Below are 14,696 nucleotides of genomic sequence, written 5' to 3'. Positions count from 1 at the left end.
TTGTGTTTTAGAATCCAGCTGGCTGCCCAGTGAGGAACAAATGGGAGGCTGGAGGCAGGGAGGCCAAAGAGGCTGCTGGGCATTCTACCAGGCTGGTAGTCACGGGGCCTGGACTTGAGTGTGGCCGGGGAGCTGGCTACTGGAGGAGCAAGAAAGGACTTTAGCTGCAGGAGGCCAGGTAACAGATGGAATGGACTTTGAGCTTCATCTCCTTCCATCACCCAACAGTTAATAAAGAGGGGAGGTCTGGGCAGGGTGCCAGGGTCCCTTCCGAGCAACGGGCCATGCCCGCTGGAGACACAGTGGTGGACACATGATATGCCTTAAAAACAAGATCCTGATTCAGTCACACTCCCTGCTGTTTACCCGAGGTGTTTGCTTTTTTTTCTCCTGGGCTATTTCAGGTCTGACAGGTTTGTGGGGAGGGCAGAGCTGGGGCTCTCAGCCAACTGGGAGGGAGAGGGACCGACAGGGCAAGGAAGGGACCTCCTCCTTCTTATAAGACCAGGAAGGAGCCTGTATGTTCAGGGGCAAATCCCTTCCCTTCTTCAGGCCTTTGTCCAAGCTCTGGCTCTGACCTTCTGGGCCCTCCCTCTCAAAATAGTCTTCTTCTTCACCTTTGGGTTTTTGTTTCTAAATGTGCTTTAGGGTGGGGTGGGGTGGAGTAGGGTAGCCCTGAGGGAGGCAGCTTGGCAGAACCCACTTCCTGAAGGACTGATGAATCAAGGGCTGTAGGTGGCATCCTGGGACAGGTTGGGGGGGGAGGGGGGGTGCAGCAGTGTAGGGAGGGGGTGGGGGGCAGGCCCAGCAGGTGGGCAGGAAGGATCCTCCCCTCTTGGCTCCAGGTCTGGACCATTCCTATCCTTTGTCCACATGCCTGTTATCTTCCACCAGGCTCTGGGGCCCAGGGCCAAGGAAAGGGTGTGGGCGAGCCTGGTGGACCGAGATGGCACCCAAAGCCCTGGAGAAAGAGCACAGACACCCCTGTACCTGCCTCTGCCTTGCCAAGTTGAAAGATCCTTCCTGTAGAAAAAAAAGATCTTTAAAGTAAAAAAGAAGAAAGATAGACATTCCAACAGAAAAGCAGAGGACCTGAATAAGAATAACCACCCACAGATAGCCGAAAGATGTATGAAAAGATTCTTTAGTTCAAACTAAAAACTGAACACCAAAACTGCCTCGTGTAGGAGGGCAAGGGTTCCCAACCTTTATAGTTGAGAAATTCTCCTGATGGCTAACTTCCTGGGATCCCTTCCCCTTCCTCCTACAGGGCTGATGACTACAATCTTTTGTCTTTCCTTTCAAAAATAAATCATTCTTCCCCCACCCAAAGATCATCACTGGCCTGATTTATTACCTTAAAGTAGTGGAGAGTTGAGAACTTTTAAAGAATTTTACAATCTTCCCAGAATAAAGCTAAAAACTCCATGTTCTGGATGTTCAGGGAGTCTCCTATCTGGTCCCACCCAGCCAGGGAAGGGCTCCTCTTTCCTTGTCCCTGCAGAAGCCTGGGAATAGCCATCAAGCCCTGGGGCCCATAGGGACTCATGTTCCTTGCCTTTGCACACACTGACGTCTTTATTTGGTACTCTCTCTCCTTGCCCACCTATCCAGTGTTTAAATTGCTAAGTGCACACCATGAAACGTCATCTTTTAAAAATCCACTTGGGGCTTCCCTCATGGCTCAGTGGTAAAGAATCCGCCTGTCAATGCAGGGGACATGGGTTCGAGCCCTAGTCTGGGAAGATCCCACATGCTGCAGAGAAACTAAGCCCCTTGTACCACAACTACTTAAGTCCATGCTCCTAAAGCTTGTGCTCTGCAACAAGAGAAGCCACAACAATGAGAAGCTCATGTCCTGCAACAAGAGTAGCCCCCGTGTACTGCAACTAGAGAAAAGTTGATGCAGCAATGAAGATCCACCCCGCACCGCCCCCCACCCCACCAAAAAAAAAAAGAATCCTTATGAGACTTCCTTGGTGGTCCAGGGGCCAGCTTGCCTGCCAATGGACCAGACCCAGCGGTCACAACTGGGACCCTTTGTCCCTGGTCTCCTCCTGACACGGACAACTGGCCAGAGTGCCCCGACCGGTAAGGAACAGAGACTTTATTGACCTCTCTCCCCTTCCCTTTCTCTTTCCTCTCCTTAACCCTTCCTATCCTTCCCTGTTTTTCTAGTCCCCTGGTCCTGGATGTAGGAATCTGGTTGAAGGGCCCTCAGCCTGAGCTGAGGATTGGAGACTGATCACCTCCTCTTGGCAGAGAACTCGAATTCTGGTTCTGTTCTGGTCTGATTTCTGGTAGGGCCGAGTTCCAGTCCTCCCTTTCTCTGGAGGCCCAGGGTCAAGTCCCATAATGCCTGGGCATCTGTAGGTGGCAGAAGACGTCTGTAAGGCCACCCCTTTCACCCCCTCTCCCGCCTCCTCCCCATTCTTCTTTCAACCTGGCATCCTTTCCTCCCTTGAAATCTTTGATGTTAGTACTTGGATCTGAAGTTCTGTGTCTCTATAGGAGGTTTTCTGAGAGACTATATTCTTGTATTTAAGGGCTTCCCTGGTGGTGCAGAGGTTAAAGCGTCTGCCTGCAATGTGGGAGACCTGGGTTCGATCCCTGAGTCAGGAAGATCCCCTGGAGAAGGAAATGGCAACCCACTCCAGTATTCTTGCCTGGAGAATCCTATGGACAGAGGAGCTTGGTGGGCTACAGTCCACGGGTCGCAAAGAGTTGGACACGACTGAGTGACTTCACTTTCACTTGGTGGTCCAGTGGTTAAGACTCCCAATATAGGGGGCACCGGTTCAATCCCTGGTTGGGGAACTAAGGTCCTACATGCCACATAAGGAGGGGGAAACAATCCTTGTAATTGATGATTTTTCCAACAAAGTCATTGTGAGGATTCTGTGAGACAAGGCAGGGAAAATCTGGCGTGGTACGTAGATGCGGTGTCAGTGAAGTGAAGGTTGCTCAGTTGGGTCTGACTCTTTGCGACCCCATGGACTATACAGTCCATGGAATTCTCCAGGCCAGAATACTGGAGTAGGTCGCCTTTCCCTTCTCCAGGGGATCTTCCCAACCCAGGGATCGACCCAAGGTCTCCCATATTGCAGGCGGATTCTTTACCAGCTGAGCCACAAGGGAAGCCCATTTATTTTTGACCATGCTGTGTGGCTTGTGGGATCTCAGTTCCCCAACTTGGGACTGAACCCCGGAATCACACAGTAGTGAAACCCTGGAATTCTAACCACTAGACCACCAGGGAACTTCCTGTTTTTCATTTTAAAATCAACTTTATTGAAGTAGAATTTACATGCAATCAAATGCACCCCCTTATAAGTCACATAGTCTGATGAATTTTGACAAATAAGTGTACACTCTTGTGTAACTGCCAAGACATAGACTGTTTCCATTCACCCCCAAATCTCCTCCCTGATTTTTTTTGCAGTCGATTCCCCTCCACCCTGCTACAATTTTGTGTGGACCGAATGAATCTTTAATTCAAGGGGCCCTATGCTGCAAGGGGAGTTCTTCACATGTTTACAGCGTCTTTCCTCTTTCACAAGCTCGTTTGTCTCACATGGGAGGTCATGGGTCTGGGTGATGACACATGACAGAAGGTCTCCATGGCCAAGAGGGAGAGCTCCTGGGCTAAGGGCCTGACCCTGGGAAGTTTGTGGGTGTTTTGGGCTCACAGGCCTGTTTGCACCACAGAGGCTGGCAAAAGGCTGGCTTGTGGCCCCACCTTTACCCCAACTGGTCCAGGCCTCCTGGGTGTTCAGATGTCAGATGCCTCGATCTACCCACCTCTCAGGTTAGAGCAGGCCTTTCCAGTGTCTACAGTTTGGGTCATGGGAAAAAGGAAATGATGCTAGTAGTGTCATTTGCTTCTGGTGGCTCAAAGAGAAGCCAGGGTGTCTGCAGACTTGGCCTCTGGCTGGGTTCTGGCTCCGCCTTACTGTGTGACCTTGGCAAGTCACTTTCCCTCCCTGGGCCTCTGTTTCCATCTCTGTAGAAGGACACTAATCATCTCTGCCAGCTTGACTTCAGCTTCACCTCATAGTTCTCTGCTGCGTGAATACATCCAGCTATTCAACGACTTCTGCCCATGCTATCCCCACTCCCTGGAAGGCTCTTCCTTAGGGTCTGCTGTCAAAATTCTCGTTCTTCTAGCTCGTAGTTCTGGTACTACTCCTTCTGTGATTTTCCTCAAGACAGAATGCTGTGTTTCTTCCTCAAGCTTCTCTATGCTCTCAAGGGCAGGGACCGTGATGAATAATAGAATGGTGGGTTCTGTTTACTGAGATGACCCAACTGGTGCCTGGTGCTGTGCTAGTCACTCTGTTATCTCATTTAATCCTCACAAAAAAGCATCATTATTCTCAGTGGACAGATGAGGAAACTGAGGTTCTCAATAATGCCACATGTCCTGGGGCCCAGAGCAAGTAGGACAGCTTGCATCCTCTCTTTTCATCCCCAGCATCTTGTAGAGAGCCGAGCCAGCAGGTGTTCATCACCGAATGCATGAAGAGTGCCTGTATCCCATTAGTCAACTTCAAACCTACCTTCTGTTGGCGTTGGCAGGCCTGAAGCACCGTCCTCAGCAATGTCAACTTTTATTATCATCACTTTCTGCTGATGTCACAGTTGCAGTGAGAGCTGTCCAGTTACAGGGTGGGGCACACAGAGAAGTGGGTAAGTACGCAGTCATTGGGGTAAGCAAGCAAAAACGGGATGACCCCTAGGATGCAGTACAGGAGGTCTGATCATCAGCAGCCAAGATGGCTTCTGCTACCCCAGTCCATTATCTGGGGGTCCCAGGGGTTAACCCGGCTCCCCTACCAGCTTGGGGGATAGTGGGGTAGAACTGAAACACATTCTCCTGGTACCTGTGACCCAACCATGCCCAGCCCCTAAACTCCATGCTGGTCCATGGGTTTTGAATCTGCATCTTTTTCAAACTGTACTTTTTTTTTCTATTCCTGACTTGTCCTGTCCCACAAGCCACCTCCGAAGTGAAATACCCACATGCGGAGCCCGAGGAACGCGCACCTGGCCTTTGAGTCGGAGCTCTCCTTGCCACCTCCCTTTTCCTTGCACTGTTGTGCAAGACGGGCGGGTACACCTTCTGGGGCAGGTCGGATCAAGGCCAAGAACTTCCTAAGAGCTGGCAGCCGCGGGAGGGGCTGGGGGCAGGGGAGCAGGGGCGGGAGGAGTGCTCCTGGGCGTCGCCTACCGGTCCCGCACGTCCTTCTCGGTGTGGCTCTCTTCCCAAGGGGGTCGGGGAAGGTGGGGGGCGTTGACACCCAGGCTGGAACCCCGCAGGCACCCCCGTCCTTTCAGACGCCCCCCACCAGCGCCATCTCTTTCTCCGTTTCGGTCACTGACCGGTGCACCCCGCTCCGCGTCTCCCCTCTCGGCCTCTCTTTCTCCGACCTCCTCTTTGTTTCTGTCTTGCAGGCGGTCCTTGCATACCCCGGCCCCTGCCCCGCCCGCTGGCCAGCCACCGAGGAGGGGGCGGGGCTCGAATCTGGGGGCGTGGCCTGGCGGGGCTGGGCTGGGTTGGGCGGGGCCGCGGGCTGGGGCGCGAGGCGGAGGCGGCCAGCTAGTGGACCGACGCTACTGGAGCCGGAGCGCGAGCCGGGCAGAGGCCGCAGCCAGGGGCGGCGGGAGCAGGGCGGGCCGGCTCCATGGCGCCAGCGGCGCCTGTCTGAGCAGCGCAGGCAGCGGCAGGCGGCGGCCGGATCGGGCCGCGGGGCTCCTCCTCACCATGGGGGACGTGCTGTCCACGCACCTGGACGACGCCCGGCGTCAGCACATCGCAGGTGAGTCCGGCGCCGCGCAGCGCGCTCGGGGGGTCCGGCGGGGAGCCCCGGCCACGCCCCCATCCCTGCCTGCCTGCTGGGGTCTGCGGGGAGTCAGGCCCCGGGCAGGGCGGGAGTGGCCCAGGGCCAAGACCTGTTGTACAAGCTTGTTTCTCCTACGTCTGGGTGCCCCTTCCTGGCTCCTTCTGAGTCCGCCCTTCCCCCTCCCGAGGGGACTCGAACTTCCACCCACCCCTGGGAGCCGCCGGGTCTCTGGATTCCTGGACACACTCCTGCAGTCTGAACTGTGGAAGAGGGTCGCAGCCTCCCGACTTCACCTTGGGTATCTCTGCCCGGAAGCGATCCGGGCCCACTCGGCCAGCGTGTCCTGACCTTCCCTGACTGTCCCAGGCCCCGGCTTGCTCTGGCTCCAGACCCAGTACACGTGGCCGAGGCTTCCAAGGGACTGGCCCATCAGGGTCTGAGCCTGAGCCTGGGGAGTGGGCCTAGGAGAGATGGGGTGCACAGGAGGGGTGGGTCAGAACCCCTGTCCCTGGCCTCCGGCACAGCTGGGTGCGTCCGCGGGCGGCTTGTTTAGAGGGCTGGTTAAGGCAAGAGCCCAGTCTCCTCAGCCCCCTCCTTCAGCCGCGCCAGCTCCTAGCCCTGCGCAGTGGCCGCGTCTCAGAGGCCCTCTTCCTCCCTGGGAAAACACAGGGAGTGCTATAGGGTCCTGGCTCCTCCTTCCCCAAACCCTGGGAATGGAGAGACAGGGTAAGACCCCCAAGCTGCCTGGGAAACTCAGTTCTGGGGGAGGCTGCCAGGGGGGAATCCCAGCGTCTGTTTCCCATCTGGGATCTCTTGGACAAGTCTCCTAACGTCCTGGCCCCTTAGTTTCCCCCTCTTCGAAATGGGGTGAATACTTTCTTCTTAATCGATTTAAGTGAGCTAATTCACATGGCTTACTTAACACAGCTCTGGTGTGGGGGAGACCCCAGTGTGTGGGGTGCTGGTCCATGTGCAATGGTGGGGGCCAGTCTGTGAGACGGGAGCCTGTTGCTCTTGGCTGAACTTGCCTCTCTGTCTGGTAGATCTAGCACACTGTGCCTGCCTACACTTACGACGTGTCCTGCCATCCTGTAGAGTTTCAGCAGCTGTGTTCTGCCCACTCAGACTTCTGGAGAACAGGAACCAGGGGTCTCCCAATGCTGTGTTCCCACCCTAGCTGGACGCAAAGATTTGTCCTGTGACTGGGGTCCTGGGCCCACGGCCGGAGATCCCCTTTTGTGCCAGGCAGGCCTGGGGCTGGCCCAACGGTGGGGGTGATGTAGAAGTGAGTCAGACCCTCTCCAGCATCAGACCAGCAGGGGGTTAAGTCCTGGAACACTTGTTTGTAGGACAGGCCTGGACTCTGGGAGGAGGAAGGCTGGGGCGGAGTCTTCCTGTCCCCTCCCTGTCGGTGGCAGCCTCCTAGGGTTCTGTAACAGTCCATCCATTCACGACCTCCTCCTGGGGCCCTCTCACCCCCGCCTGGGTGGGGTGTGCTGCGCCTTCTTGAGGGGGGCGTTTACCCCCCCACACACACACCCAGCTCTGGCTCTCCCCCCTTCCTGCCTCCTGGGCTGAGAACTGCCACCTTGAAGGGGAGGAGACGGAGGCTGCAAAAGGTGAAGTGTCCTCTCCTGGGCAGGCTTGGGTTTGCTTTGTGGATACCAGGCTGGGTGGAAGAGGGCTGGGCCCACTCAGAGCCTGCTGGCCTCTTTCTTCTCAAAACTTCGGTGCTATTAATAGCCCTCTTCAAATGCCTCAAATTCCTGGTCCAGCCTCACCTGAAGGGGTTCCTGCAGTACCAGGGGTGGGAGGGGAGGCAGCCAGCAAGCCTCCAGCCCCCCTCCCACGGGATGAGGCTGCCTGAGAAATAAATCTCTGGGGAGACTGTCGCATCCTCCTTGCCCCTCCCACAGAGCAGCCAGGGCAGCGGGGCATTTTCCTGAAGGACAATTAAAATTCCAGAGCCCTCCCCCTCCAGCCCAGGGCTGCCCTGTAAAGAAGTCAGCTGTGCTCTGATTTCCGAGGCTCCATTCCTGTTCAGGTTCTGTGGCTTGGCCGGTGGCTCTCGGGGCTCCTTGAGCACCCTGAGCAGGTGAGTGCCAGCCCGCAAGTCCTGGCAGGGGTCAGGCGCGCTCCTGCCCATGGTGCTGTTTTTTTTGTGTTGTTTTTCTTTTTTGCTGTCACGGCACCTTTCATCCTGGAATTTCAAAGCTCCTGGCAAGCAGGGGCTTGTTCTCACACCGGCGGCCCCATGTGGCTGGTGGCAGGATGAGACTCTCCTTCGTTCATAGGAGAGTTTGCATAGAGGAAGAACCCTGGCCAGGGAGCCAGGAGGCCTGTGTAACCTCAGGCAGCCACTCGCTCTTACTCTCTGCTCTCTCGGGGTCTCAGTTTCCCGCTGTGACTGAACCAGTGTGCTCCCTGAGGGCCAAAGTTGCTTCCGGCTCTGAGGGCCTTGTTGTTGTTCAGTTGCTAAGTCGTGTTTGACTCTTTGCTATCCCATGGACTGCAGGCTTCCCTGTCCTTCACTGTCTCCTGGAGTTTGCTCAAACCCATGTCCACTGAGTGGTGATACCATCCAACCATCTCATCCTCTGCTGCCCCCTTCTCCTCCGAACCACCTGGAATGTTTCCCACACATCTCAGACTTGAGCCAGCTCAGAGTCTCTTAAATTTCCAGCTCAGGTGTCTAAATCTCAATTTTCTTATCTGTAAAATGGGAATAATGACATCATGCAAACATCTGCCTTTGTTATCGAGATGGTTCTTTATTCTCTGTTCCTAAAAGGGGTCCGGTGTTTGAGTTTAAAGGGAGCAGTTATAGCTGTGGTTAAGGGCTTGTCCAGGGTCTGTCCAGGGTCTGGGGTCAAGGTTGATGCTGGTTTCCTGGATGTAAGAGTCCACCTGGGTTTTGGGAACCTGTGATTGCCTTCTGCATTGGCATATGTGTGAGATGGACATGGGTTCTTTGGAGTGGGTCCGGACGGCAGTGAGTGATGGGGGACCCATATGACAAGGAAGGAACTAGGACATGAAGAGATGAGGGGTTAGGCCAGCTCATAGCTTCTACCTGGTGCAGAGGCCAGGACAAGTGTGGGCGTTCTGGTGACTCCTGTCAGCACCGTAAGAGGGGTTCTTTGCATATGGTCTGAGCCACATAAACCAAGATGGGACAGGTGAGGGAGTGAGCTCACTGTTGCTCAAGGTATACAAGTAGGGGGTTGGGTGCTGCGTTCATGGCAGGAAGCCTGGCCCTGCCTGGCATGGAATAGTGGGGGATGGGAGGGGGGCTTCTGCCTCAAGGATGGCCTTGAAGGACTCGATTGTTGCTCTGGAAATTCTGTTGACCAGGATGAAATTGTGGTGGTCAAGGAACTACCTCCCCCTCACTGCCTACATACACACAGTGCCCTGAGGTTTATTACCCGAGAGCACTCCTGCTGAAGTTTGCCAGTGCCTGCCCGCTTCCCTTCTGCTGGCCTCACCTTTCCCGTTGCTAATTCTTTTATTAAATAGCAGCTTTATTGAAATGCAATTCACCTGCCAGCCAGTTTGCCCATTGAAAGTGGACCAGTCAATGGTTTTCTGTATATTCAGGGTCGGGCAACCATCCCCATGATCAATTCAGAACCTTAGGTCACCCATGAAAGAAACTGTCTACCCATGAGTCGTCACCCCTCCCCCCTCCCTTGTTTCTCCTCCAATCCTTCCCAGTTCTAGGCAACCACTGCTCGTGTTGCGTGATTGCAAAAGTAAGGAACACACAGACAATTTGGGAGTGGAGAAGTGAAAAAAAAAAATGAGAGCTCCTCCACGTTCAGTCCCTCTCCCCAGAAGAAACCCCTCCAGATTGGAGTGTCTGGGTCCCCAAACGCCCATGGCTGTGTACATACACATTTAGCTCTGTTTACAAAAAGAGGTCCCATGGTATATTTCTGTGGTTTGACTTTTCTCCCCCGTCAGTATATTGTGAGCGTCTTTCCATGTCAGAACACGAGCCTGCCTCCTTCTTCTGATGGTGGGTTTCCTTTTGTGCACGGCGCGGTTTGCTTACCCAGAGCCCTGTCAACCAACGAGGGGTTGTTTCCAGTGTTTCGCTAGTAACCATGGTGCTGCCCGAACTGCCTTGCACGCATCCTGAGCCAGGTTCCCCTATCAGAGCGGTCTCAAAATGAAAACACCTGAATCACGTTTTGATGGATTGACGCAGAGCCTCTGAAAAGGCTCCCTCCTGACAGCACGTGGTACTTCAGTCCCAAGGATTATCACCCTTTTGGACCATCAGATATGAGAAAAGGGGGTATCTTTTTAATTTATTGAACAAAGTAATGAATATCTTTTTTTGTTTGTTTTATGAACTGATTTTAAAAGCCTGCCTTTCCTCCTTGGGCCGTGGTTGTGCCTCCCAGGAGTTTAGCAGTGGAGGCTGTGCCTGTCCAGGTGTGTGGCATCCTGATGCTGCCCCGGGCTTTGCAGGGAGACCACCAGGCCACTGGAAGCAGTGCGCCACCCTCCTCCCCTTCTGTGCCTCAGCTGCTGCCCTTAGCTTAGGTCTGGGTCAGCCCCTGGAGGTGAGGCGTCTGGGGAGATTCTGCCCTGCTCTTGTGTCTTCTTACATAATGTGCTTTTGTTGGCGTTGACCCTGCCCTACCCCCTCCTCCCAGCCTCCACGCTGTTCCTTTCCCACCGCTGGGGCCCAAGCTCCGCCTCGCCTGCTCAGAGCTGCCTCCCACCTCACCCCTCCATCCTTCCCACACACGCTGCCAAAGAGCCTTTCTGGACCCAAACTGGGCTGTGGGCCTCCCTCCCTGCCACCTGAGGAATGAGGTTTAGAGACAAAACTAGGAGAATCAGTCACCACCATCCTGCAAGAATTCATTCTTTAGTGGTATTTCCCTTCTGTGCTTATTGTTACACACTGCTGAGGCTGTGACTCAATTCGTGCCTTGCTCCTTGATGAATTAAACGATGTATAATAAACATCTCTCCCCGGTCATCAGAACCTCCCTGGAAGCATTCGTCCAAACTCCATCTTGTTCCGCCCAAGGCCATCTGTGCAGACGTTTTTCTTAGCCTTTTTCCCTAAGGCAGGACATCGCCGGGCTCCCCTGTGACCAAATAGGTGGTTTTCAGGGGCACACTGAGTCGTTGTGTTTGTCTCCTTTCCCGCTCCGGTCAGCTTCCCTGCTGAAGAGAGACTCATCCACTTGCCCTCCCCTCTCCCAGCCCACAGCGTGCTCCCACCAGCCTGGGCATTTCGAGGGAGGTCCATTCCTGGGAGCTCCCTGACGCCTCTAAGCATCTTTCCTTGGGAGTGGGCTCAAAGAGGCTGCTGGTGAACTGGGGGTGGGGGGGAACACGGACTGACATCCATAGCATCTGGGTGTGACCAACCTTATATCTCCTGCTGCTTCTCTTGAGGGCAGTCCACTGATTTGTCTCCTGCCAGAGGATGAGAAGATAGAGGAAGGAGGGGCCGCTCCTAACCTGTCCGCTTAGCCCTTGTTTAACTGAGCACTTATTCTGTGCCAAGCCTTCCTTTGTCTCTTTGAATCTACACCCTCCACCTCCCTTCCCAGCATCTTACTGGCCGTGGTTGGGAGCACAGGGACAGAGCAAGTCAGTGCCCAGGGAGACAGCATGGAAAAGGGCCCAGAGAGAGGCAGGCACTGGGGAGAAGGGGGCTGGGAAGGGAGGAGCCGAGTGGGAAAGCGGCATGTGTCAGAGGCCCCCCTCCGGTCATTACTCAGCCCCGACTCAAGTCTGTCTTTGGCCAGTCCTGCCCTCCTGCCGGCGCCCCCTCCTCCTCCGCAGACCAAGCTCATGACTCACTCCAGCCCGGGTCCCCTCCTCGCAGCATCCTTCTGCGGTCGCAGAAATTCCTCAGCTGCTTTTCCTTCCCCTGCCCCGCCCCCACCCACTTCCCTGCCTGGGGAAGAAGGGTTTTCTGAAGATGGTGCCGGGCAGCGTTGGAAGCAAAGATGGAGGTTTCACACCCTCGAGGGTGGAGCCGAGCCGTGTCCCCGCTTCCCGGTCGGATCTTGGGGCCTGAGTCACAGAAACGCTGCAATCTTTCTGATCACGCCGATTTTTCAAACTGGAAGAACAGGAAGTGCCCATCTCTCCAGGGCCCCTGGTTCCACCCCCAGCCTGGGAACCATCTCAGTGTATAGTGTAGATGTGCTTGGGTGGAGGGACCTACCTGGTGACACAGCGGATGGTAAGACAGAAGCAGGGAGTCCCGGGCAAGGCTGTGTAGCAGACTGCTTGGGTTCGAGCCCGAGCTTTGCCACCAGATGGCAGGTTGGCCACCCTCTCTGAGCCTCTGTGTCTCCCTTCTGTAAAAGAGGTTGACAGTGCGGGTTTCTCAGGGTATAGAATCAAGAGTGACAGCCCCTGCCCGGTGCAGCCCGGGGCTGGTGAGCGATGAGAACACAGCACGTGGTAGCTCTGATGACTGACACTTCCCGGACAGACATGGGCCCGGTCTGTCCTGCAGCCTCCGGCCCCCAGGTCCCTACCATGTGCTCTAGGAAGTTGGCACGCCCCAGGTTGAGGAGCCCCCAGACTCTGGCCCTGGACAGCTGCAGCGGTCAGTAGGCATCTGGGGGTGGAGGGCTGAGACAGGCTGTGCTGACGCACTGAGCGGCTCAGTGGCTCACAGTCAGTCAACAGCGTTGCCTGCGCTGTGCCCAGTGTTGGGCAGGGCCCAGAGAATGAACAGGCCAAAGACAGATGGGAACATGCCCCCCTCGCCTGGCTGTGTGTCCAGATTTACTTGCTTGATCTGGGTCTCTGTTCACTGATGGCTCTTACGACTCTGACCAATGGCTCTGCCTTGCTCCGTGCCTTTTCTCTCCATCTGTGACCCCAAGATCAGGATCTACTTACAGGCATTCTCTGCCTCTGAAAATCCTTTCCTTGTGGTCTTGAGATGCCTCCTAAAGGCAGGGCTGGGTGGGTTTGGCTGTTAGAAGTTGAAGGGGAGGGTCCCCAGCTGTGTGTCTGTGAGACCCCACAGGTTCTGCAGTGGGCTCTGGCCCCAGACACACTTGGTCATTCTTCTATTCATTCACTCAGTAGTTATTGATCTCCTACTGTGTGCCAGGCACTGTGCTGGATATCAGGGGCATACCGTGTCCCAAGCTCTTCCACAGCCCCTGCCCATGTAGCACTGCCTGGCTGGCTGCCCCTCTGCAGGCTGAGGGGTATCCTCAGGGGGCAGACCTTCAGTGGGAAAGTGTGAGGGGTAACTGGTCCAGTGGGTGAGGAGGGTTGGGGTGAAGAGGAGGGAGCCACAGGGGCTGGCCTTAAAGAAGAGGGGACCTTGTCCTTAGTGTCCTGGGGAGGCCTAGGAGGGTGGGTGAGAGGAGGAGGAGAGCCCAGTGGTGAGAGGGGTCCGAACCATTATGGATGGGGTATAGTCAGGGTATGTGTGTGTGTGTATTTGACTCTGTGTGTATGTGTATATGGGATGATGGGGCAACAGGCCTTGGTGATGGTGATGTGTGAGGTTGGGAAGACCTGGTACCAGTTCTTGGTCCCGTGGGATTGATGGACCCCATCAATTTGTTCTGGGCTTCCCCCGTGGCTCAGCGGTAAAGAATCTGTCTACACTGCAGAAGACGCAATAGACTCAGGTTTGATCCCTTGGTCGGAAAGATCCCCTGGAGGAGGGCATGGCAACCCACTCCAGTATTCTTGCCTGGAGAATCCCATGGACAGAGGAGCCGGGCGGGCTACAGTCCACAGCGTCATAAAGAGTCGGACACGACTGAAGCGACTGAGCACATAGGTTTTATTGAGGTAATCAGTGGTCCTGCAACCCTGCTTATCATTCCCCTGATTATGGGAGACTCACTCCCTTCGTCAGCAACTCTGTGAATGAGAACCTTTTCTTCCAGGGGCAGAATGGGAAGAGGTCTGGGCCTGGATCCTGAGGACCTGACTTTGAGGTCTTGTCCCAGTGGCCCTGTCATTTGGCAGATGACGTCCCTTCTCCGGACCTCGGGTTCCTTATCTGTCAAGTGGGTCTGCAGCAGCCTGGACGCGCTAGATTGTTGTGAGGTATCAATGGGATGATGCCTCGTTGTCATCAGTCCTTCCTGCTGTGTATCGTCTGTGACAGGATGTTGGCTGAGGGAGTCCCTCCTCTCAGGAATCAAAAGTGCAGGGCGTGGGCCAGGGCGCTGGGGTCAGGGTCCACATGCAGGGCCAGGGACTCCAGTGGGTAACCGGGCACCCAGGAGGAGCGGAGGAAGAGTGAATTGTAGTTTGGGGACTTCCCTGGACTTCCAGTGACTAAGACTCTGCACTAGCAATGCAGAGGGGTCCAGGTTTGATCCCAGGTCAGGGACCTGGACCCCACATGCCACAGCTAAAGAGGCCACATGCTGCTGCAATGAGGATTGAAGCTCTCATGTCCTGTAACTAAGACCCGGTACACAGATATACATAAATATGTATTTTTTAAAAGATTTTTTTTAAAAAAAAGAATGAATTGTGGTTCAGAAAGTGTGAACCCCACTTCCACATCCACACATCTGTGGCCATGCCGGCCACAGCTGCTGTCCCTCCTTCCCATACCCCATGCCGAATGGAGCGGTTTTGTGTCCAGCCAAGTTTGTTAAGCCAGAACCTTCTAGAACAGGAGTCCCTTGGGCCAGAAGCTACTCACCCTCTTGAGCTTAACCCGCCTCTAATCCTTCCCACCTGCCAGGAGCCATTTACAGGGGCAGGCTGGGAGGCTAGAGCCTGAGGGCTGGTGCCAGGCGACCTTTGGCAAGCCCTGTCTGGCCTCCCTTTGCCAATCTGTGCAGCGGGGCACAAGCACAGTCTCTAGTGGCTTCC

General features: G+C 55.2%; 1 protein-coding gene across 1 annotated transcript in view; it reads left to right on the top strand.

Moving 5' to 3' along the window:
* The first annotated feature begins 5,593 nt into the window (after nt 1-5,593).
* The window catches only part of NIBAN2 (niban apoptosis regulator 2), a 54,694-nt gene continuing 45,591 nt past the window's right edge, over nt 5,594-14,696 (top strand). Inside the window, exon 1 of the mRNA XM_040225175.1 lies at nt 5,594-5,819. Within this exon, the coding sequence (XP_040081109.1) occupies nt 5,765-5,819 (55 nt within the window). The 5' untranslated portion in view covers nt 5,594-5,764. The remainder of the gene's footprint in view (nt 5,820-14,696) is intronic.

Source organism: Oryx dammah, unplaced genomic scaffold, assembly GCF_014754425.2.
Source record: "Oryx dammah isolate SB20612 unplaced genomic scaffold, SCBI_Odam_1.1 HiC_scaffold_25, whole genome shotgun sequence".
NCBI lineage: Eukaryota > Metazoa > Chordata > Mammalia > Artiodactyla > Bovidae > Oryx > Oryx dammah.
Note: the sequence above shows the minus strand (reverse complement) of the source record. Positions and strands in the feature narration are given on the sequence as shown.